Below are 24,682 nucleotides of genomic sequence, written 5' to 3'. Positions count from 1 at the left end.
TACCTCGGCTAAATCCGTCAGCGCTGGGTTATCTCGGCTAAATCCGTCAGCGCTGGTGGGTTACCTCGGTTAGCGCTGGGTTATCTCGGCTAAATCCGTCAGCGCTGGGTTATCTCGGTTAAATCCGTCAGCGCTGGGTTACCTCGGCTAAATCCGTCAGCGCTGGGTTATCTCGGTTAAGTCCGTCAGCGCTGGGTTATCTCGGTTAAGTCCGTCAGCGCTGGGTTACCTCGGCTAAATCCATCAGCGCTGGGTTATCTCGGTTAAGTCCGTCAGCGCTGGGTTATCTCGGTTAAGTCCGTCAGCGCTGGGTTATCTCGGTTAAGTCCGTCAGCGCTGGGTTATCTCGGTTAAGTCCGTCAGCGCTGGGTTATCTCGGTTAAGTCCGTCAGCGCTGGGTTATCTCGGTTAAATCCGTCAGCGCTGGGTTACCTCGGCTAAATCCATCAGCGCTGGGTTATCTCGGCTAAATCCGTCAGCGCTGGTGGGTTACCTCGGTTAGCGCTGGGTTATCTCGGCTAAATCCGTCAGCGCTGGGTTATCTCGGTTAAATCCGTCAGCGCTGGGTTACCTCGGCTAAATCCGTCAGCGCTGGGTTATCTCGGTTAAGTCCGTCAGCGCTGGGTTACCTCGGCTAAATCCATCAGCGCTGGGTTATCTCGGTTAAGTCCGTCAGCGCTGGGTTATCTCGGTTAAGTCCGTCAGCGCTGGGTTATCTCGGTTAAGTCCGTCAGCGCTGGGTTATCTCGGTTAAGTCCGTCAGCGCTGGGTTATCTCGGTTAAGTCCGTCAGCGCTGGGTTATCTCGGTTAAGTCCGTCAGCACTGGGTTAGCAACCCTGGATGAAAAACTTGGTCTGATTGCATTTATTTTCTCAACAAAAAACGTTGAAAATAAATCACACGTTGCCGATGATAAATAAATCACACGTTGCCGATGATAAATAAAGCTCACGTGGTGGGCCTTAGCAATCATACCAGACAAGTCACATGTTGTTTGGTATTTTGTCAGACTTTCCCTTAACATTTGCATCCTATCTTTCCTCCTCCTTTCTGCTCTTCTACATTCCCGAGTTTGGTCGTTGAGCCAAGGTTGTGTTTTGGCTCTTCTTTCCTTTGTTTTAAATGGGGCAATAGAGTCCACGATGTTCATACAGACAGAACTAAACGTGGCAATGCCCTCATCTGGATCGACAGAGGGAGATGCAGACTTGATACAAGGGATTTGTGGAGAGGCAATAAAAGAGTTTAAAAATTCTGGGGTGAGTATACGGGAATAAACCACGACATAGGAGCAGACTGATAAACACTTGGGAGATTCACGTTAAATACTACTGGACAATGATCAGAGAAACTATGTGGCATAATATTAAAGTGTAAGTTGCAGGTTAAATTTTTCACGAAGATAATGCAATGTGTTTATTAAACATAAAGATAAGAACCGCCCACCATTGTTTTTTATACCAAAATGCTGATATAATATGAAAAGTTGGCACTTTTAACAGTGGTTTTAACCGCTCCCACTCCCTTCCACTAGATGGGGCGTGACGTCATAAGAGGAACTCACTAGTAGAGTTACCGTACGCTAGCAGCTATATTCGCCTTACATAACTTCAGAAAAGTTGGTTGTATGTTTTATTTGATAAAAAAAATCATATCATCGTTATTTTAACTCATTTTAAGACAGAAATAATTAAATATATACATATAGAGCACTTTAATTTACACATTAATTGGCTGTGGTGGTTAACCTGCAACTTACACTTTAAGATCACAAATCGAAATTCCTAAAGACAGCGCGAGATCGAGAGAGTGGCCAAGCTCGTGTGCTGCTCTTAACAGACTGAACCAAGTTAGAAGAGTCCAACATTCCTAGGAATTCAGCTACCATTGGTTTTCCTGGGCAACAAACATGTACATTAAAATCACCAACAATTAAGATTGAATCGGATAGTAATACAATGTGAGACAAAAATCCGAGAATTCTTCAATGAAGTCTTTGTGATATTTACGTGCACGATAAACATTTACACAAAGCATCGGATTCTTATAATCCAACATCATCACTTGGGCTTCGAAGCTCTGATAGTTCATAAACGTCAGTAAGCGACATTTAAAACGTTTGTTAAAAATAATGGCAAGGCCATTGACAACGACACAAACAACCCCACACCATCACCCCCCCCTCCCCCAAACAACCCCACACCATCACACCCCCCCAAACAACCCCACACCATCACCCCCCCTCCCCCAAACAACCCCACACCATCACCCCCCCAAACAACCCCACACCATCACCCCCCTCCCCCAAACAACCCCACACATCACCCCCCTCCCCCAAACAACCCCACACCATCACCCCCCCTCCCCCAAACAACCCCACACCATCACCCCCCCCCAAACAACCCCACACCATCACCCCCCCTCCCCAAACAACCACACACCATCACCCCCTCCCCCAAACAACCCCACACCATCACCCCCCTCCCCCAAACATCCCCACACCATCACCCCCCCTCCCCCAAACATCCCCACACCATCACCCCCCCTCCCCCAAACAACCCCACACCATCACCCCCCCTCCCCCAAACAACCCCACACCATCACCCCCCCTCCCCCAAACAACCCCACACCATCACCCCCCCTCCCCCAAACATCCCCACACCATCACCCCCCCCCCCCCAAACAACCCCACACCATCACCCCCCCTCCCCCAAACAACCCCACACCATCACCCCCCCTCCCCCAAACAACCCCACACCATCACCATCACCCCCCCTCCCCCAAACATCCCCACACCAACACCCCCCCCTCCCCAAAACATCACCCCCTCCCCCAAACAACCCCACACCATCACCCCCCCTCCCCAAAACATCACCCCCCTCCCCCAAACAACCCCACACCATCACCCCCTCCCCAAAAACAACCCCACACCATCACCTCCCCTCCCCAAAACATCACCCCCCTCCCCCAAACAACCCCACACCATCACCCCCTCCCCAAAAACAACCCCACACCATCACCCCCTCCCCAAAAACAACCCCACACCATCACCCCCCCTCCCCCAAACATCCCCACACCATCACCCCCCCTCCCCCAAACAACCCCACACCATCACCCCCCTCCCCCACCAAACAACCCCACACCATCACCCCCCCTCCCCCAAACAACCCCACACCATCACCCTCCCCCCCCCCACACACACCATAATCCCCCTCCACCAAACAAAAACCCTAAAGTGCAAGTTTTTGAAACCGATACTGGTCTTGTCTGTGTAAATGAGAAAAACGTGAATTTGTGAAAACGGTGACGAAAAAGGTCAGTTTTTAGTACATCGTTGTCGTGTAAACGTATCCTAAAAATAAACACTTGAACATACGTCTGCATGATAACTACCCAAAATCACAGACACCATATTTGGAAAAAAATGATTTGAAGTGTAATTGGATTTTTTAGTTTGGGTTGCGTCTGTGGCGAGCAGGACGTGGCTGAGAGCGGCGCTAGGCCTCATTAATGATGACCGACACCTGTGAGACGCACCGTTCTCGGATCTCTCCCGGAGAAGCGGAAGCATAATGGAGGAGCGACGACAGTGGAGATCGAGAGAGGCCAGGCCTGGATTTATGTTGTGGTTTTATGTTTTATTATGTGACAGCAGTCGTCCGTGAGGGGCATATTAAAGTCTGTTGAATGTTCGCCGGTCCCCGCCTCTTCCTTTCCACAACATTTAACCTCGTTACAGTGTCCCATTGGATTACATGGAGAGGGCGGAGCTTATGACCTATACCTCAGACAGCCACCAGGGGGCGCTCGAAACGCTCCGGCTTCACTCTTCAGGACGTGTGCGGGAACCAAACGCTTCTTCAATGGCATCAAAACCTTTTGGAACCTTTATTTGGGAAAGCGACTTAATTTAGAAAATCTTTAGATCTTTTGAATCCGTCTTAAAATGGACCTTATAGTCTTACATTATTTTATTTGTATATTTATGACAATGATCAAATGAATTCTGCTTATGGTTTTATAGTCATTGGCTGATCTCTTTCTATGAATGTGGTCAGTGTTATTGGTTATGATGCATCTCAATGCATTTTCCTAAACAATATCAGTGCAATATGAATTTGTGGATGTAAAAGCATTTTGAGGAGTTTTGTTAATGCTTTGAGTGATATCTTACAGCCCAGAGTGAGTCGCACCTCTCTAATGCATCCAGCACGAGTGTGTGTGTGTGTGTGTGTGTGTGTGTAAGTCATCCGCTCTGGATGTCGCTCTGGCCTGTTGCCATGGAGACGGCGCATCAGCGGAGATGCATGGGATTCAGCCGTGTCCGTGGGGTCCTGTGAACACACACACACACACACACATTAGGAGGGAGAGATGGATGGAGTTTCACCATCAGCTGGAGTCAGAGGATGCCGTTTCCGTGTGGTTGCCGTGGCAACAGTTGCCAGCCTGATCGGGGGTGGAGGTGCAGTCGTTGTAGGGCGTTTGATGCAGACTGAAGGTATCGTACACACACACACACACACACACACACACACACAAACACAAGATCCGAATCAGCAAAATGCAAATGCACTAAAGTCACAAACCTCACAGAAACACTGTTACGCCTGAAACGCATCACTGTTACGGCTAAATGCTGTAAGATCTGTCAGTATGGAGGAAGGGTTCTGCACTTGGCCTGTGTTTATTACTTAATTTGATATTAATGTGCATTGTGTCATCATAAAGCTTGACTTTAACAGCTTCTCTTTAATTGGTTTCTCGCAGTCTTGAGTCCCTCAGGTTAACACCTGGTCATCTGTTAAGTTGTTTCGAAGCAGCTTTCCAGAGGATTGCTGAGATCCGTCATAATTCACTCAAACATGATCATTTACTGATGTCCTTCAAACCTGTATGAACTTCTATCATCCGCTGGACACAAAAGAATCTATCCTGGGAAACGAACAACATTGGACCCCATTGAGTTTCATTGATATTTGATTTCACACAAGAAAGTCAGTCAGTCATACAGGTTTGGACCCATTTCCCCCGTATTTTTTCATCATGCCATGAACAGCCAGTAGTCAAGATGACCTTTAGTTCAGGATGACCTCTGACCTCTGACGTCAGCTCTAGAGATTTAGACGTGGAATTACAGCAGGATTGTGTGCGGATAAAGGTATTCCAGTTACACTGAGATCTTACATGACTGTAAATCAGCTCGTCTATCTCTCCGGGAATGTTCCCGATTGATTTCTTTCAATGAGAGTTTCTCTCTTCTATAATTGATGAGTTTTACAATTATTATCCTGTTTATTACTGTGAAGCTGCTGTGAAACAATCTGTAAAGGGTTGTAGAAATAAATGTTGTGAATGTTGTTTTTGTAAGAAAATACTGTTTAAAGTTGCTCTAATCTCCTCTATTGTGCCGTATATCCCAGTGAAGCGCTTCTGGAACAAGAACACATGTGGGCGGGGCTTGATTGTGTCTGTGGGGAATTGATTGGATGGTTGTGGTTTGCTATTGGCTGATCTCATGTGAGTGACAGGTTATAGCCCCGCCCTCGTCATCAGAGAACAGAAGAGGAACTTATTCTGATTCAAGATTACCAGGAACATGAATTTAATATACACAATAATAAATCATTTATAATAAACATTGCAATATCGTCTACCAGGAAGGGTTAGTAACATTTTATGTATTTACTTTGTTCAAATTGGAAAAATAATAACATCGCTGTAGTGTGGTGACAATGAAGAATCATGTTTAGTTAGTGTGTTACAGATTCTTCGTACTTCTTTCAGTGATGTACATATACGAGCAGTGAACATGTGAAGGAAAGGTGTGTGTTTGAGAGCAGATGTGTGTGTTCTGACCTTCACAGACACGGAAGAGTCGTGCGGTTCTGATGGAGATGTCCAGCTATTGGGTCAGAGAGGGTCCCTCAGGAACCGGCCTCTGGGATCCCGAACACACACACACACACACACACACACACACACCCTGGGGCGAGAACACATGGGCATCATTCACAGCCGTTACCATGGGAACAGCAGCCTTAAAGGGGACATATCATGAAAATCTTTCTCCGTGTGTAAGTGCTGTAATCGGGTCCCGCTGCTTCTATCGACACAGAAAACGTGAAAAGTGAAACCCAGTAACTGTGTTCTGGTGAGCCTTTCTCTGCAAGCATTTAAAAAATAAGCCGATCAGATTTCGCTCTCCTTCTGACATATGAAGAGGATCTTATTATAATATTCCCGGCCCTTAATCTGCACGTTTACACACACCAGCCGACATTTGGTTCCACACGCGCCAACAGAGACCAGTTCTAACGCACTGATGAAGATCCAGCAGAGCCTGAAGCTGTTCTGTGGTTGAGCACAGACGAGCACTGAACACTATTGACCAGAACATGTCACCGCTGTCTTATAAAGACCTCAGGAACTGTGGACACTTGTGGAGAAGTTAAACATGATGATGAGATGATCAGTGTAACTCCACAACAACTACAGAAATGTCTCCACTAACATTCAGAAGCTCTTCCTGAGTCTCTCCGTAAGGCTGCACTCGCTACTGGTTATACTGGGATTCTGGATGAGGGAGATTGGCCTGTTCTGTTATTGCCGGAGTTTCTGAAGCTGGAGTAAAGACTCCGCCCTCTTCTTGACGGAGGCGGAGCTAAAGCTCATTTGCATTTAAAGGGACACACACAAAAACAGCGTGTTTTTGCTCACACCCAAAAAGGGGAAAATTTGACAAGCTATAATAAATGATCTGGTATTTTGAGCTGAATTTTCACACACACATTCTGGAGACACCACAGATTTATATTATATCTTGTGAGAAGGGGTATAATATGTCACATTTAAAACTGTGGCTAACATCTCGTGAAAAGGGGCATAATATGTGTCACCTTTAATGTGGCCTGTTCCTGTGTTACAGATCTATTGGGGACACACACACACACACACACACACACACACACACACACACACACACAGAGGTGCTCATATAAGCGCACTGGAACCTCAGCGGACAGATTTATGCATTCGTATAGAGTGTGATCAGGGCGGGGCCGTGCGCGCGTGTCCGCGGGAGGGGTGGGCGCAACGGGTTCATCGGCGCGCGCGCGCCTGTGTGTGTGTGTGTGTGTGTGTGAGAGAGTGAGATAGAGAGAGAGGGAGGGGGTTTATAGGGTGGGATTTACTCTCATTGTTGGCAGTGGAGACAGACAGACAGTGTGACTGAGGCTCAACTGTGATGAGTTTAAGCATCAGAATCATCAGCTGTTGATACAGCCGGTGTGTGTGAACGACAGAGAGAGAGAGAGAGAGAGAGAGAGAGAGAGAGAAGAGAAGAGAAGAGGAAGAGACAGAGCGAGACGCTGAAAGGATACAACTATGCTGTGCTGTATCAGAAGAACTAAGCCGGTAAATATCTGGATTATTCACACTTTTGCTACAGTAACCTGTGTGAGGATGAGGATGATGATGATGATGATGATGAGGATGAACACACACACACACACACACACACACACACACACTCTCTCTCTCTGTAAAGCGCGTGAGATCAGTGTTTAATCAGGACTGTACCTGTCAGACAGGTGTATCATCATGCTGCATTATAAGAGTGTAGTAGTGAAGCTGGAGTGTGTGTGTGTGTGTGTGTGTGTGTGTGTGTGTGTGTGAGAGTGATGAGTTTCAGGGTGTGGTGTGTGTGTGTCTCAACAGATATTAGTGTCTCGAGGGAATTATAATGATTTCTCTGGAGATGAAAGTTGGATGTAATTAAGCTCTCAAGCGGGAATGTGAGCGTTTTATGAAGCAATAGTTATAAGGTTTAATGTTCTAAAGGCTTTAGAAGAGAGAGAGAGAGAGAGAGAGAGTGTGTGTGTGTGTGTGTGTGTGTGTGTGTGTGTGTGTGTGAGCCGCGCCTCGCGCCGCTTTTGAGGAATCCTGTCGTGTGTGTTCGGGTCTGTTCAACATCTTCACTCATCTTTACCGCAGGTGAATCATTCGCCTCTCTTTTGTTCTTACACTCCACTGAACGCGACGCGATGCGAGACTGTGTGTGTGTGTGTGTGTGAGAGAGAGAGAGATGGAGCTGTAGACATGAGGAAGATGAAGGGTGTGGTCTTCTTGTCTCACTCCTGCAGAAACACGCGCGCGCGCCCACGCTTCTGCTCGAGTCTTTATTTGAATATTGTGAATCAGGTGCAGATCTGACGTCAGCGCGTTATAATGGGGCGTGAATATTCATGAGTCAGTGCAGGTGAATTATAATCGCGACCTGAAGACTTTAAGGCGTGTCTCTTCTGTGTGTGTGTGTGTGTGAGAGAGAGAGAGAGTGAAAGAGAAAGTGTGTGTGTCTGCGCGCGCGTCTCGTGTGTGTGTGTGTGTGTCTGTGTGTGTGTCTGTGTGTGTGTGTGTCGTGGGGTTTGAGTGTGAGTGTGTGTGTGTGTGTGTGTGTGTGTGTGTGTGTGTGTGTGTGTGTGTGTGTGCGTGTGTGTGTCGTGGGGTGTGAGTGTGTGTGTGTCGTGGGGTGTGAGTGTGTGTGTGTCGTGGGGTGTGAGTGTGTGTGTGTGTGTGTGATTGATTGATTGAGTGAGTGAGTGAGTGAGTGTGTGTGTGTGTGTGTGTGTGTGTGTGTGTGTGTGTGTGTGTGTCTCGTGGGGTGTGAGTGTGTGTGTCGTGGGGTGTGTGTGTGTGTGTGTGTGTCTGTGATTGATTGAGTGTGTGTGTCGTGGGGTGTGTGTGTGTGTGTGTGTCGTGGGGTGTGTGTGTGTGTGTGTGTGCGTGTGTGCGTGCGTGTGTGTGTGTGTGTGTGTGTGTCTGTCGTGGGGTGTGTGTGTGTGTGTGTCTGTGATTGATTGAGTGTGAGTGTGTGTGTGTGTGTGTGTGTGTGTGTGTGTCGTGGGGTGTGAGTGTGTGTGTGAGTGGGTCTGTGTGAGTGTGTGTGTGTGTGTGTGTGTCTCGTGGGGTGTGTGTGTGTGTGTGTGTGTGTGATTGATTGAGTGAGTGTGTGAGTGTGAGTGTGTGAGTGAGAGTGTGTGTGTGTGTGTGTGTGTGTGTGTCTCGTGGGGTGTGTGTGTGTGTGTGTGTGTGTGTCGTGGGGGGGGGGCTGGTGGGTTTAAGGTGTGGCTCCTTCACTAATGCTGCAAGACTGTTCAGATTATCCTGCATTATTGTATCTAACATGCTGAAGTATTTCCCCATACTCAGAGGATGCTCGCTCCTGTCCTCCACAGGTGTGTGTGTGTGTGTGTGTGTGTGTGTGTGTGTGTGTGTGTGTGTGTGTGTGTGTGTGAGCCTCAGATTCAGAAACCGTCTCCGCACGAGACACCGGTTGATCTGAAACACACTCGCTTCTGTCGGATTATTGATCCTGTTTTCACTACTGGTCATTTTATTGGCTTTTGTTTTAGCGTGACCTTTGAACCCAACAACCAAAACCCGGTTGCGTTCCCAACCATCAAATGAAGTGACCCATGACTCATAGATGTGTGTGTGTGTGTGTGTGTGTGTGTGAGGATGAGTTACGATCAGGCCTCGCTCCAGATGATGCTGTCAATCTCCTGACTGGACACGCCCTTTTTTTCCTGTAAAATGAGCAACTCTTCACTCCGCCGACTTCAGGACACACACACGCTGACTTCAGGACACACACACGCCGACTTCAGGACACACACACGCTGACTGACTGCCTTCCCCACATCATACTTCAGCAGTCATCATAAATTAGGCATAAAACACTCATTTTTAAATCGGGCATCATGTTACCATGGAAACAGAGCTTTATAACCTTTTAGCTGGCTCCTCCCACTAGTGGGCGTTGTCATTTTTCCTATTCTACAGAAGCTCTGGAGTTCGGATAGTGTGTGTTCACATGTAACTGGCTACAACCGTTCGTCATGTGTGACATATTTGTGCATCTATCACATGATAAAATACATTCTCTCGTTAAACCAGATCACACCAGACACTCCTGAAGATCAAGTTCATTTTTAATTGCTTTTTTTGTGGAAAACCTTCAGTCTATTGTTCGTTTCATTCTAACAGTTATTCAGCCGTTAACGAGCTTCACTTCAGAGATCAGCTGATGATGTCATGATGTGGGGTGCGAATATGACTCGAGAATGACTCACTCTGAGTGACATCACACACACACACACACACACACCTGAGCAACAGGTCCAGACCCGAGCGCTGTGTGTGAGAACACCTGTTGACCATCACAGTGTGTGTTATTTTAGTATCATTGAGAGTATAGTTTGTATTAATAATAAAGATCTGTGCGGATCGAATATGACGCTGACTGACAGCCAGAGATGCGTATTGATTAATATTCAGTGTAACACAGTCTGCATCTACAGGTTATGAGAAGAGATGCTGCATAAACCACCGCTCACACACACACACACACACACACACCCAGTCCACACACACACACACACACACACACCCACACACACACACACACACCCACACACACACACACACACACACACACACACACACACACACACACACACACACACACACACACACACACACACACCCAGTCCACACACACACACACACACACCCAGTCCACACACACACCCAGTCCACACGGAGCAATAAATCCACACACACACACATGCAGAACTGACACACTTCTCTGCAGTGCATTAGTACGATTGCATATATAAATGAAAAAGTGTTTTGGGATCAGATAGCCTTCATCTAACTGTCATTTATTTGGCATGCATTCAGTTTGCATTTATGATTTTACACTATTTTCATCTGCTTTAAGCTACTTATGAGTTTGTTCTATGAGTGTTTTTGTCATGCATTATATCTGTCACACATTTTCTTTCATTTTATGCTTGCTTTTTTTCATTAGACACATTTGAATATTAAATTAAAAGGCCCTCTGTGGACAAATGCCTCCCTGGACCCTGATGCACGAGGTAAATATTGACCATTCATATTCAGCGTTCACCTTTCTCCCTTTCTTTTCTTCTTGGTCTGACGTCAGTCTCTTTCACATCTTCACATTTGCTTTGCTCTTAGCTTTGCCATGTTATGCAGATATTGATTATTAATATGAACAAGCTAATTATATGTGATATTGGTTGTGAGCAGAAAACTGATGTGAAATGAGTGTGTGATCCTGAAGAGACTGAACTCCAGCTCTGATGGCGTTAATCATGTCGGGATGAATCCCAAAGGGAAACATGGGCTTTTTTTGCAGGAGTCCACGATTCTTCAGATCCGTCTGGATAATTATCAGTTAATCAGATAATTACTCACTTCAATGAAAAGTTTTTTAAACATAAGGGACTCAAAGTCTTTTCCTTGAGACTGAAGTTGAAACTCACTGATCCTTCATGTCACCAATCCCAGGAAAATTGCTCGGCATGCTTGTAATTGTGGGATTTCAGCAGCTGAACGTCCTTCCAAGTTCTAGTTAGAAATCACTGATCATCCAGATTCTTCAACTGGACATCCGATTAAATCATCATTAGCCCGTTTCCACCGAAATTACAAGGAACAATTTGTCCCAGGAACTTTTCCCCCCAGACCTGTTGCTGTCTGCGTTTCCACCGCGTCTAAAGTACCGTGAAGATTAAGGCAAATAGTCCGGTGACATAGGACTGCCCGCGACTTTACAGCTGGATTTCATCCTCTGGATTTAAGCTCAGTAAAGCCTGAACCTCGTCGTCGGTCCGTCGGTCATATTTTTTAAACTCCATTGTTGATCTGAATAGCAAACAACTGTTACTGCACGCACCGCAACCAATTCAACCAATTAAAATGCGGCATGAACTCGACCAATCAGCATGTTCAGTGCCCAAGTCCCACCCCTGAAAGTTCCTGAACTTTGAAAAAATACTACCTCGCGAGCAGGGACTTTCCGAGGGGGAAATATTTACCCGGAACGTCATTTAGACCCTGATTCCTGCGGTGGAAACACACTGAGTACCAGCCCAAAGTCCCAAGTTCCTGCGGTGGAAACGCAGTTATAATAGTACATACAGATGCATGATGGGAAGGTATTTTCCTTTGGCCGCTCACTGTAAAGGCTCGTTCACACCAATGACAATAACTATAACAAGATACAGTAGTTTTAAAAAATCATTCAGAAATGTAAAAATGTCCACACCACAGCATTTAATAAACAGAACGATATTGTGTGTTGGTGTGGATGCTAATATAGTTATCGTTATAGTTCTTGGAGTGAACGGGGCTTTAGAGAGCGATCCATGTGTCCAGTCAGTCAGTCGGTCCATTTTGTTTGTAGCTTCACCAACTTGGCTTGAATGGTCAGCTCTCTATTGTATTGAGACTACATCTCCACTCCGACACACATCCTATACGTAAGGGAATTTGACCCTCCAGGTCTGGTAACGTGGGCACTCTTCAGGACAATCCGGCTTAGTGCCCTATAAAACACCTATAGTGGTGTGAATTCATTGCTTCTTTGATCTCCACTTTGTTGCAGGACGTGGAAGCTCAATACTTTATTCAGCTCGTAATCCACTTACTTTAAAGGAGAACTCCGGTCAATTTTAACATTGAGCTCATTTTTTTGTACATTTGGAGTGCTGTCAATACAGAGAACAACAACAAAAATCGGTGTTGCCTACACAGAGTTATTCTATTTTTAAAATTTGCACCCTGTTGACTTCAATGGGGCAAGTACTAAACCTGCTTTTAGCCTCTTAACATCCTTGATGTGTCATTACAAGTGCACAGAAAATGTGAATGATTCCTTCTGAGTGAACACGAGTGAGTCTGACTGCAGTAGATGTGAAAGATGTGTATAAAAATGATGTTATTTAAGCCAGCGCAAATACCTGTGTTTACATCCTGTTTTTCGGTTGAAGTCCAAAGTAGTCGATTGCAGAGTTCACACGCATAGGTTTAATACCTATGATCACGCGCGTGAACTCGGCAATCGACTACTTTGGACTTCAACCGAAAAACAGGATGTAAACAGGTATTTGCGCTGGCTTAAATAACATCATTTTTATACACATCTTTCACATCTACTGCAGTCAGACTCACTCGTGTTCACTCAGAAGGAATCACTCACATTTTCTGTGCACTTGTAATGACACATCAAGGATGTTAAGAGGCTAAAAGCAGGTTTAGTACTTGCCCCATTGAAGTCAACAGGGTGCAAATTTTAAAAATAGAATAACTCGGTGTAGGCAACACCGATTTTTGTCGTTGTTCTCTGTATTGACAGCACTCCAAATGTACAGAAAAAAAAATGAGCTCAATGTTAAAATTTACCGGAGTTCTCCTTTAAGGTCAGGTGTCGGTCTGTGGGCAGCCTCTCAGGATTGCTGTGTAAAGGTTTCTTTTTTCAGTTGCATTGATAGAAGTTCTGTGTAAGGCGTTTTGCACGCGATTGCATAAACCTAGGAGCAGCAGTAAGATCCGAGCGAACTTCTTTCATGCATTACTCTGTGTCTCTGGTGTGCCGCGAAGTGGCCAGACACGTTGGATGCACATTGTAGTGTAAACATTCACAGGTTGCTTCCTGGGTGTTCTGGTATCGGGTTGCCCAAGCTCCCTATTGGCAAGGGTCGGAGCTTGGGCTCTTTCAACTATGACTTAGGGGTTGCAGTTTTCTGGTGTACCTCCCCTGACAAGGGTTCCTTTGTGACCTACAGTTGTAGACCCACAACAAAGGGCCATCAGGGAGGTGGAAATAGGCAACCAACAAGCCATTTTATTCCTTATTATTTCTCCATACTCAAACGAGATGGGGACCTACACCCAATCTTGGACCTCAGGGGTCTAAACAAATATCTTCGGCCCCTGAAATGCTGACAGTTCCAAGGATACGATGGCGATTGGTTTGCCACTCTCAATCTCAAGGATGCCTACTTCCAGATCCCTATCTGGGAAGGTCATTGGCAGTTTCTGAGGTTTCAGTTTTAAGACAGGACCTACAAATTTAGAGTCCTCCCCTTCGGCATTGCCTTGGCCCAGACGCGGTCCTGGCACCCCTTCGTCGCCTAGGTATCATGGTCTTGAATTATCTAGATGACTGGTTTGTATGTGCGCAGACAGAAAAATGATGCAGGCAACATGTGTTTATGCTTGTGAACCATCTCCAATGCTTGGGTCTTAATATAAAGAAGAGCCAAGCCATCTCAAATCACTGTTTTTGATTCTGATTTAAGACTCCAGAAAAGCAATTGTGACTTTAGCTTTAGAGAGACAGCAGGCAATAAAAGCTTGCCTCTCTCACTTTTGAGTAGAGGTGAAAGTCAGCTGGTGATTATGTCTCCGCTTAATAGGTCTGATGGCAGTCACAGTGCAGGTGGTGCCACTTTCCCTCTTACATATGCTGGAACAGTAACTGGGCAGGTCAGCACATCAATAGAGTTGAAGGTAGTCCGTCTCGCACTTCAAGACTTCAAGCCACCCTTAGGGGCTCGAGTGGGGATTTACAAACTATCAGAGCACTGTTGTAGCCTGATTTCTCAATTCCTCATTGGTGCTCTAAGGTGCACAGCACAAAATACAAGACATATCATACCACAGTGGGACTTCGACCGAGTCCTGATGGCACTTCAGAAACCCCCATTTGAGCCCTTGAATCGGCAGACCTGAAATTGTGGTCTCTAAAGTCAGCCTTCCTCCTGGTAATAACCTCTGCTAAAAAAAGGATGGGGGACCTTCATGCTCTCTCAGTCCATTAACGCTGCTGTAGGTTTATGCCAGAGGGTTCAGGGGTTATAGTGCACCCAAACCCAGCTTTTCTGCCAAAAGTGCTGTCTGATCTACACCTAAATCAATGAGTTGAACTTCATACCTTTTCATTCCACAAGAAAATGAGGAGATGGAACAAAGACAGTCACCAATTTGCCCAGTAAGAACAATGTTAGTCTATCTGAAGCGCCATTCAGAAAACGATTTGCTGTTTGTATGCTTGTTGTGGCAAGCAACTATCTAAGGTGAGGTATTGGCATTGAGTTGTAGAGACAATCCAGATGGCGAATGGACCACCAATGCTAGGACTGAGGGCACGCTCAACTCGAGGGGTGAAACCTCATGGGCTCTCTGAAGGAGATTTGCCACGCACCCACATGGACATCTCCATCCACCTTTACTATAGACTGAATGTTTGAGCCAGTTCCTCTTTTGGGGAGCTGGTGCTGGGTGCAACTAGAAATGAACATGTCATATAAGCTGGACTTCAGGTCTAGCTGCGCTGTTATCCTGGTACTGAGCAGGATCATAATAGGTAAGGCCTCTTTCCTCCATTGAGCTGAGCTGTTGGTACCATCTGGTGCCTGGCTTTAGATTGTAAATATTGTATATAGTTAATCTGTTCATCTTCCGAATCTTCCCGTACAATAGAATTTGTAACAGAGTGGAGAGATAGTCTCAATACGATAGAGAACATTCGGTTACAATGTAACCGAATGTTCTCTGAGTAAAGAGACTATCTTTCCACCCTGAGGCTGCTCTGGGACATGTTCCGATCAAAGGATAGCAGTGAATTCACGCACTATGAGTATTTTATAAAGCACTAATAAGTGTTGTTGAAAATTAGAGTATCCACGCCACTAGACCTGGAGAGTCAAATTCCCGTACATATTGAATATGTAACGGAGTGGAGTGATAGTCTCTTCACTCAGAGAACCAAGGTTACATCGTAACTGATCTTTTTCTCTATTTCAGCTTCGCTAGTATCATGGTAGAGAAACAGTTTTAAAATAATCTTCTTAGTTGAACTAGCTGAACAGTAAGACCTCTGGTTTAACCTGTTAACTGTCCCCCCCTTTTTGAGCATATATGTAAAAATGCACTTAAATAGTTGAAAAAATAATAATTCATGAATGATTTGGTTGGTCTCTTTTTAAAGAAGACACTCAAGGTTATTACAGAAGTGAAAGCAAATAATTAAAGTGTAAAAAAAGTTATAGAAGTTTAAGTTTATTGTAAAGAAAATGTACTAAACAGCCACTGGGTTACACGCACACTGATGCATTCTCCTATTACAGACTGATAGATTTCTGTCACAGTGTCACAAACCTGCAGCCAAATATGAACCCTTTCCAATGATGAAACCTTTCCCAGATCTTTCAATCATATGTGTGACAAAGACAGTTTGTCACTTGAGTTTGCTTGAATGTTTTACGGGTACATGCAGCGGCTCGGATGAGTTACTGATGGTGTTTGTGTTTCTGGTCTCAGGTTGAGAAGAATGAAGAGGCCGATCAGGAGATCAAGCAGGATGGAACCAAACCGGAGGAAAACGCCCACAAGGCCGCCACCAAGATCCAGGCCAGCTTCCGCGGACACATCACCCGGAAAAAAATGAAAGACGGAGAGAAAGACGAGGACAACGACGCCGCTCCGGACGAGTCTACCGAAACCACAGAGGAGAAGAAGGAGCGAGTCTCTCCATCTGAGGAGAAACCGGCTGAGGTTTCCACGGAAACAGCCGAGGAGAGCAAGGAAGCCGAGCAGCCTAACTCGCCTGCTGCCGCAGAAGCCCCACCCACCTCTGCTGAAGAACCACCCACTTCAGCAGCTGACCCCACCCCCTCAGACACGACCACTAAAAAGGAGGAGCAGCTGAAGGAAGCGGTCGAGCCTAAAGAGGCTGAGAGCACGGTGAGCACCGATGATGCCAACGCACAGAAGGAGGAGAAGCAGGAGGAAGCCAAACAAGCCGATGTGCCTGAAGCCGCCGAGAGCCAGGAAACAGACCAAATAGACAAAAAGGGTGCGTCAGAAACACAAACACTCAGGGTCCTATCATGCACTCGATTTAATCAAATGTAAAATGATACTGCACTTTATCAATTAAATTATACATTACAAATATAGTTAAAGTTATTCAGTCAAAAACAAGTGAATTTTCTCTGTCTTCTGTTGTTTGATTAGTGTTATTATAGAGATGGCAGCAGGAATATTAGGCTGCTGTCACTTTAAGAGTTGCACGGATCCAATATACTGATACAGTCTCTCGCGCTTGAATGATTTAAAGTCATATTGAAATGCTTACAAAGGAATCGATAAGAGGAATCGAAATTTAAATTTTCTAACAAGTATCCGATTCCTGACCTCAAGTATTCGAAATTTCATTGTCCTGCTCCACGTTGTTTAAATAGCAAATGCATTTGCGCCCATCTGTGCTGGTCTGAAAACCAGGTGTGTGTTCAGGATCATTGTTGGAGGGTTGCTATTTTGAGGAACTGAAATAGACTGAGCCATTGACTAACTGAAATCTGCTCTAAAGTCAATGGTGCAGTAGTTTTTTGTTATTTAGATGGTGCGTAAGTAATATGAGCCTATACGCTTACACTCTGCTTATTATACACACTCTGCTTATTACACACACAGGGATGTGCAGCAGTACACAAACTAGCCAAATATTAAAAAGAAAAGGATTACAATGTAAAACATGATTACTGTGTACATAAAGATATGATGAATCCGGCTTGTCCCGTAGATGGTCTGCGCTTTAACCACACACACACACACACACACACGAGCAGATCCGTTTCCTTGCTAGAGAAGCGTTCAGTCTTTCCACATGTAAATTCCTCCATGTAAATAGCGAATCCGCCATGCCGCGACCGCAACTGGCTTTTAAATGGATTGGGAGATGAGACTCTGATTGGTTTATTGCACGTTACGCCTAAAACACACCCATTACTCATTAGGAGCGGCAGTGACTCAGTGGTTCATGTAGGTTGTCTACAAACTGGAAGGTTGGTGGTTCAGTCCCCGGTTCCACCTGACCAAGTGTCCAGGTGTCCATGAGCAAGACACCTAACCCCAGCTGCTCCCCACGAGCTGGATGGCGCCTTGCATGGCTGACACCGCCGTCGGTGTATGAATGAGTGAGTGAATGGGTGAATGTGAGGCTATATGTAAAGCGTTTTGGTGGCCATAGGTCTGTGAAAGGGCTATATAAATGCAGTCCATTTACCATTAAGAGAATAGAGACAAAACACACCCATTACTCATTAAGGGAATAGAGACAAAACACACCCATTACTCATTAAGGGAATAGAGACAAAACACACCCATTACTCATTAAGAGAATAGAGACAAAACACACCCATTACTCATTAAGGGAATAGAGACAAAACACACCCATTACTCGTTAAGAGAATAGGGATGACCCTTTTAGACCAGTGCCAGGAGCACCGACCATTTGTCCCATCGGTAAACAAGCAAACGTGGATTCGGGCGCCATAAGTGCACTTGCGCCGTACGCTTTAGACCATGAGCTTAGATTGTTAAAATAGAGCCCAGAGTCTGAAAATCATCCAAGTCATTAGTTTGAGTGTAGAGTAAAATACAACTACTCAAACCGTCAACTAGAAACAAGTGACTTTATTTTCTCAGATATCAGTGAGACTCTACTAGACTATCAACCAGAGTCACAGTCACAGTTTAGTTGGTTAGTTTCAGCGGTTTAACCACATGCTCCATTCATGATTCATCTATTCAGACCAAAGACAACATTAGACATTAATAGGGTTAGGTATCGTTTGAATTTGAACGATTCCGATTTCGATTCTGCTTATCGATTCCGATTCTTATCGATTCACAATTTTGATTCCAATAAGGTAAAATAAACCTAGATATCATTCACATTTAGTCTTATTGCAAAAATTTTAGTGTGGCTGAATATTATGAACAGAAATCAACAGGCTAAAGAACACTTACACAAATAACGTTTGCGTGTGATTTAAAAATACCATTGTAAAACAACTAACCTAACTAATATAAACTTCAAGCATTATTAAAGACAAGAAAACACTCAGTAATTAAAAAAGAACAAATAAAAAATTAGCAATCGCAACAAATAGATACAACTGAACAAAGATATGGTTGAAATAAACAGTTTTAAGATTTTCAGGTGTTCAGGTACAGAAACTGTAACAGAAAACTGTGGACTTTATAAATAAAATATACGTTACAAATATAGTTACAAAAGTTATTCAGTGAAGAACGAGTTAATTTTCTCTGTCTTCTGTTGTTTGATTAGTGTTATTATAGAGATGGCAGCAGAAATTTTAGGCTGCTGTCACTTTAAGAGCTGCATGGATCCAATATATGCGAGTCTCTTGCGCTTCAAGGATTTAAAGTCATATTGAAATGCTAACAGAGGAATCGATAAGAGGAATCTAAATTTTAATTTTATAACAAGTGTCTGATTCCAGAATTGGAATCGATTTTCGATTCGCAACCCTAATCATGAATATAAAGGCTGTTGTTGAATTGCAACATACATATGCATAGAAAAACAATAGGTTATTGTTCGTAACCCTGGTTCTCTGAAACATTGAGTGGAGAGATCCACCTATGGAAAGGGCATATCCGCACCTGACCTTTGCAGAAGCATCCAATTGCACCAAGTCTGGCCTGACAGACAGAAGCACGTGTCCAATGCCAGGTAAGGGACCCGCCCCTTACCAAGTGTATAAAACACCTGCACGCGCTTCTCTCCTCAGTCAGCATATTCGCTTCTCGTGCAGCAAGCAGGGCAAGCTTGGTGCATCTCTCCACTCGGGGGTTACGAACAGTAACCTATTGTTCTCTTTCATCATCTCGTGTTCGAGATCCACCTATGGTGGCTCCCTGATTGCCCAATACACTACAATGAGGCCCTGAAAGCCAGAGGACGGTCACCTGGAAAGGTGGTGCCTGACACGTCACAAAGAAGCCCACCACACAAAGTGAGGAAGATGCAAAGCAACAAAGAATAACGTGGTAACATGCAATTGTGAATAAACCCGACCACACTTATAATGGTGAATTATATGGTGCCAGGTGCAGGTTAGAAACATGCTTAGTAACTTTAAAAATGCTGGGCTAGGCAGCCCAGGCTTAAAGAGGGGTAGCAGGCCTAAGAGCACAAAGCTACAAAGAGCCCACACCCAGGACAGAATGAGCTACCGGAGTTCTGGTGACATCGAGCCGGTAGTATCTGACAAACGTATGGGGAGAAGCCCAGCTTGCAGTGGCACATATGTCCTGCAAAGAGACTCCTTAAACAGAGCCCAAGAGGCAGCCATACCTCTAGTGGAGTGTGCTCTGATGCCCTCTGGAGGCTGCACTCCCTTAGATTCATATGCCAAAGATATAGCTTCCACAAGCCAATGAGAAAGGTGTTGCTTGGAAATGGGGTTCCCTGAGTGTGGGAGGCCTGGAGCTGAACATCAGGAAGGCCTCTTCCTCTTGACGTCCAACAGGGTAGAGTTGGTGGGCTTTTTCGCTGCAGCTGCTGTGAAAGACGTCTTACCCCAGGGCTTAGATGGATGGTTGGGCTGCTGGCTGGGTGGCTGGCTGGGTGGCTTGCTGCGAGCCTTGGGTCTGACTGTGTTACGATATGGCCGTCCCGTGGCCGGGGCCTGAGGGGGCCGTGAAGGGGGTCTGATGTGGAGTGGCCAGGTCATTCGCGGTAACAATCTTCTTCCAAAGCACTGGCGATGGTACGTCTTTCTCCAAATGTGTACTCATATCCTCCAATAGCTCAGCCTGGTTGGCTGAGAGGAGGGAGGAAACATTTAGAGCCCGTACAGCGAGAGCCGAAGCCTTGTACAAGGCCTGAATGTCTTCCTAGGACCGGGTGGGGGGCCTAGGAGTTTGCCGTCATACACATCCCTATCTTGGTCTGTCTTTCAGGCCTCGTACAAGGCTTCGGCTCTCGCTGTACGGGCTCTAAATATTTCCTCCCTCCTCTCAGCCTACCAGGCTGAGCTGTTGGAGGATTTGAGTCATCTCGAACACGAGATGATGAAAGAGAACTGGGTAACACTTTACAGTAAGTTTTCAACAAACAACTGCATTTGTTAAAAAGAACTGACTACGAAAAATACTTCAGTTGTATTCCATTCAATGCCGAGACGAGCGGTCGCTCGCTCACACACCTCGAGAAGGACCGCGTGCGGCAGTGCAGCCGAGCCGCTAACCGGGGGAGCTTGGGCCTGACGGGATGGTTTCCTCGTCGTCCGAGCCATCAAGTACAGCGGGGTCCTCGTCCTCGCCTGAGCCGAGCGGCTCATAGTCGAGCGAGGAAATACCGGGAAAGATTTCCTGGAGTAAGCCCTCGTTGGACTTAGCCCAACTTAGAGCAGGCATGCTCTGGGAAGTCCCCGGAGCTGCAACACTTTCACCCACTCCAAAATCCGAGTCGTACTGTTCGTCCGTGCTTTGGGTGTAAGCAACCTTGAGTCTACGTCGAAGAAGCTTCCTAGGCAGAGCGAGGCAGGGGCTGCAGTACTCTGGAAGTGAAAACGCTTCTTCCTGCGTGCTTTAACCCCATGCATACTACGCAAAAGGAATGGGTATCCCTCGCGGCAATGAGTGAACCGCAGGCGGCAGGGCATGGGACTGCGAGTCCGACGGGTTAGCAGGACCGGAGAGCTTGACTTGATTCATGGGAGAGGTGAAAGCTAAGAAACAGGCGGGAAGCCTGAGCGTGGGTGGCTTGCAACCAGAAATAAATCACAACTAAACGCAACCGTCTGACAATCAAGCCTGGCGGAGGCTAATCGAAGATAGATATTTCCTCCTGTTGACTGTGGTGAAGTCAGCGAAAACAGTTGAGCTGCGGAGCAAAGAGGTCGCGTGAAGTGAATAACAACTGAGGAGAGAAGCGCGTGCAGGTGTGGGTACACTTGGTAAGGGGCGGGTCCCTTACCTGGCATTGGACACGCGCTTCTGTCTGTCAGGTCAGACTTGGTGCAATTGGATGCTTCTGCAGAGGTCAGGTGCGGATGCCCTTCCCATAGGTGGATCTCGAACACGAGATGATGAAAGAGAACTGGGTAACACTTTACAGTAAGGTTTCAACAAACAACTGCATTTGTTAAAAAGAACTGACTATGAAAAATACTTCAGTTGTATTCCTTTTAAAACTAATGTTAGCAAAGATGAATAAGTACTGTAGCATATATATTGCCTAATGTTAGTTAATGCATTAACTAATGGGATCTTGTGGTAAATGTTACCCAAAACTGACATAAAAGTAAACCCGCCATACATTAATTTTAATCCATTGTGGTTTGACTGAAAGCTCTTCACTGACCATAGTTTCCGTTTCGGTCTCATTCATGAGCATTAACATTGAGCATATGCACATTAATCCAAGCAGAGGTTTGTAAGTGTGTTTGTTGTGATCTTTTCAGAGGCCGTGGAAGACTCTAAACCAGCAGAGGAATCCGTTTCAGACGCCGGCAAAGAGGAGAACGTTTAACACACGACCAGAGAAATGTAAATCATTAATGATTGACAGACTGCTCTTTACCCTGATGATGAAGACAGTCTGCTTTTATGTTTGTCCTCTTTTCTGGTGTGGCAAAGATTTTCTGACATTTGGAGGGAGTTTTCCGATGCTGAGGTCAGCGAAGGACACAAACCTTGAGCTCTTCTTCTTCTTCTTCTTCTTCTCCTACAGTGATCTCTTCTGTCCATCGTCTGCATCGCATGAGAATCCTTCCTCCAGAGACCAGAACCTTCTCACACGCACACAACTAATACATGTGGCTTCTTTTAATGTCTGTGGTGTTATATGACCGTTTAATTGGAGATTATTGCTGCACTGATGTTAAAAATTGAGAAAATCCAACAAAAAAGAAAAAGCTCCAGCCTTTCTTGTTCAAGTGAGTTTGAATATAAGGAGTAAAATCGTGGAAAATGGTTTCATGTCTGTTTTCAAAATAAAGAAATGTGCCAATTACATCGACGACTTGTCTTGTTCTTTCAGCCTGAGTTTGTCTGTGAAATACATGCGATTTCATTTACAGTTGATGATTATTAATCAGGATCATATCTATTGTCAGGTGTGTGACCAAATCATCAGTATTAATCTTTATCTGCGAGAGCTAAATGATCCTAATGTTTCAACTGGAAAACCCATTTTGAAACATTATTAACCTGTCTGTCTTGTCAAGTCAAGTCATCTTCATTTATATAACGCATTTAACAATGTAGATTGTTCCAAAACAGCTTTACAGTGATAATAGGAGATTACAGTAACAGAGATTGTTTAGGCTTTACAGCAGCTCTAGAATAAAGTTATTGTCCAGATAAAGTTAGTTTTGATTGATTCACTTCCGTCGCAACGATCATTACTTATTAACTTAGGGGCTGCTAACACAACACCGTTTAAACAGAAAACTCTTAAGTTCTCTCTACGCAAACTTTAAAAACGCGAACCTGTGAGAATGCTGATGGTGTGCACATGCGTATTACGAGTTCAGTCTATAGGTATGCGCATTTGAATATATACAGGCGTGTAGTCCTTCCCTACAAACCAACCCTCAACAAACTTCTTGTCTGGCCTTAAAATTTATAATACAGAACTTTTAGGCCTTCACAGGAGAGAGACTAGTTTACACTTAAGGCTGCACTGTCGTCGCAGTAACGCATTAACTAATTGTTCCGCATTTGTCAATGAGAGCATATGACATAATTTAGATATATTTTTAAGATGGAAAAATGTGGTTTTACAGATAATAGACATGTGACTTTCGAATTAAATATTGGTATCAAAGAGCACACCCAGGTTCCTAACCGACGACAAAGACTTAACAGAGCAGCCATCAAGTGTTAGACAGTATTCTAGGTTATTACGTGAGGAAGTTTTTTGTCCAATAATTAGAATCTCTGTTTTTTCAGAATTAAGTAGTAGGAAATTACTAGTCATCCAGTTTTTCAGCTATTAATCAGCTATGCATTCCGTTAATTTTGGGAATTGGTAAGTTTTGTCAGCGCGTGAAGAGATATAGAGCTGAGTATCATCAGCATAACAGTGAAAAATAATTCCATGCCTCCAAATGATATCTCCTAATGGTAGCATGTACAGAGTGAACAGCAGCGGTCCTAGTACTGAGCCTTGTGGTACGCCATACTGAACTTGTGATCGATGAGACATCTCTTCATTTACTGCTACAAACTGATAACGGTCAGATAAGTATGATTTAAACCATGCTAGTGCATTTCCACTAATGCCAACATAGTTTTCGAGTATTTAAAAGAATGTTGTGGTCGATAGTATCAAATGCAGCACTAAGATCGAGTAACACTAATAGCGAGATAAAACCACGATCGGATGATAAGAGCAAATCATTTGTGACTCTAACGAGAGCAGTCTCAGTACTATGGTACGGTCTAAATCCTGACTGGAAATCCTCGCAGATATCATTTCTTTCAAGAAAGGAACACAGTTGTGAGGATACTGCCTTTTCTAGTATCTTTGACAGATAAGGCAGATTCGAGATCGGCCTGTAATTGACTAATTCTGTAGGATCAAGTTGCGTTTTTAAACTATTACATCATAGTTTAATCATAGCCAGCTTAAAAGTTTTTGGGACGTATCCTAATGACAAAGATGAATTAATGATATTAAGAAGAGGATCTATGACCTCTGGAAGCATCTCTTTCAGTAGCTTAGTCGGTATAGGGTCTAACATACATGTTGTCGATTTAGATGATTTAACGAGTTTGCAAAATTCTTCCTCTTCTATAGCAACGAATGAATCAAATTTTTCCTCAGGGAGACTACAATGCACTGCCTGATGCGATACTGTAGTAGGCGGTTGCATAGATATCAATCTTAAAAGTGAAGAAGTTCATAAAGTCATTACTGCTGTGCTGCTTGGAAACTTCTGGGCTTGAAGCTTTCTTTTTAGTTTAGCCACTGTTTCAAATAAA

General features: G+C 44.8%; 1 protein-coding gene across 1 annotated transcript; it reads left to right on the top strand.

Annotated features, from left to right (window-relative positions):
* The first annotated feature begins 7,152 nt into the window (after window positions 1-7,152).
* gap43 (growth associated protein 43) lies at window positions 7,153-22,707 on the top strand. The gene is made up of 4 exons (XM_079886185.1): window positions 7,153-7,417; window positions 16,196-16,730; window positions 22,156-22,240; window positions 22,425-22,707. The coding sequence occupies exons 1-3, from the start codon at window positions 7,388-7,390 to the stop codon at window positions 22,221-22,223; spliced, it is 633 nt and encodes a 210-aa protein (XP_079742311.1). The 5' UTR covers window positions 7,153-7,387; the 3' UTR covers window positions 22,224-22,240; window positions 22,425-22,707.
* Window positions 22,708-24,682: the final 1,975 nt, after the last annotated feature.

This window comes from Squalius cephalus (genome assembly GCF_949319135.1).
Source record: "Squalius cephalus genome assembly, chromosome: 11".
NCBI classification, from domain to species: domain Eukaryota; kingdom Metazoa; phylum Chordata; class Actinopteri; order Cypriniformes; family Leuciscidae; genus Squalius; species Squalius cephalus.
This window is presented reverse-complemented; position numbering and strand designations above follow the sequence as displayed.

Bases quoted from the DNA above. Each gene is read 5' to 3' on its own strand.
- gap43 (XM_079886185.1), top strand. From the start codon at position 7,388: ATGCTGTGCTGTATCAGAAGAACTAAGCCG. The intron at 7,418-16,195 runs GTAAATATCTGG...TTCTGGTCTCAG, and splicing joins GTATCAGAAGAACTAAGCCG to GTTGAGAAGAATGAAGAGGC. The intron at 16,731-22,155 runs GTGCGTCAGAAA...TGATCTTTTCAG, and splicing joins AGACCAAATAGACAAAAAGG to AGGCCGTGGAAGACTCTAAA.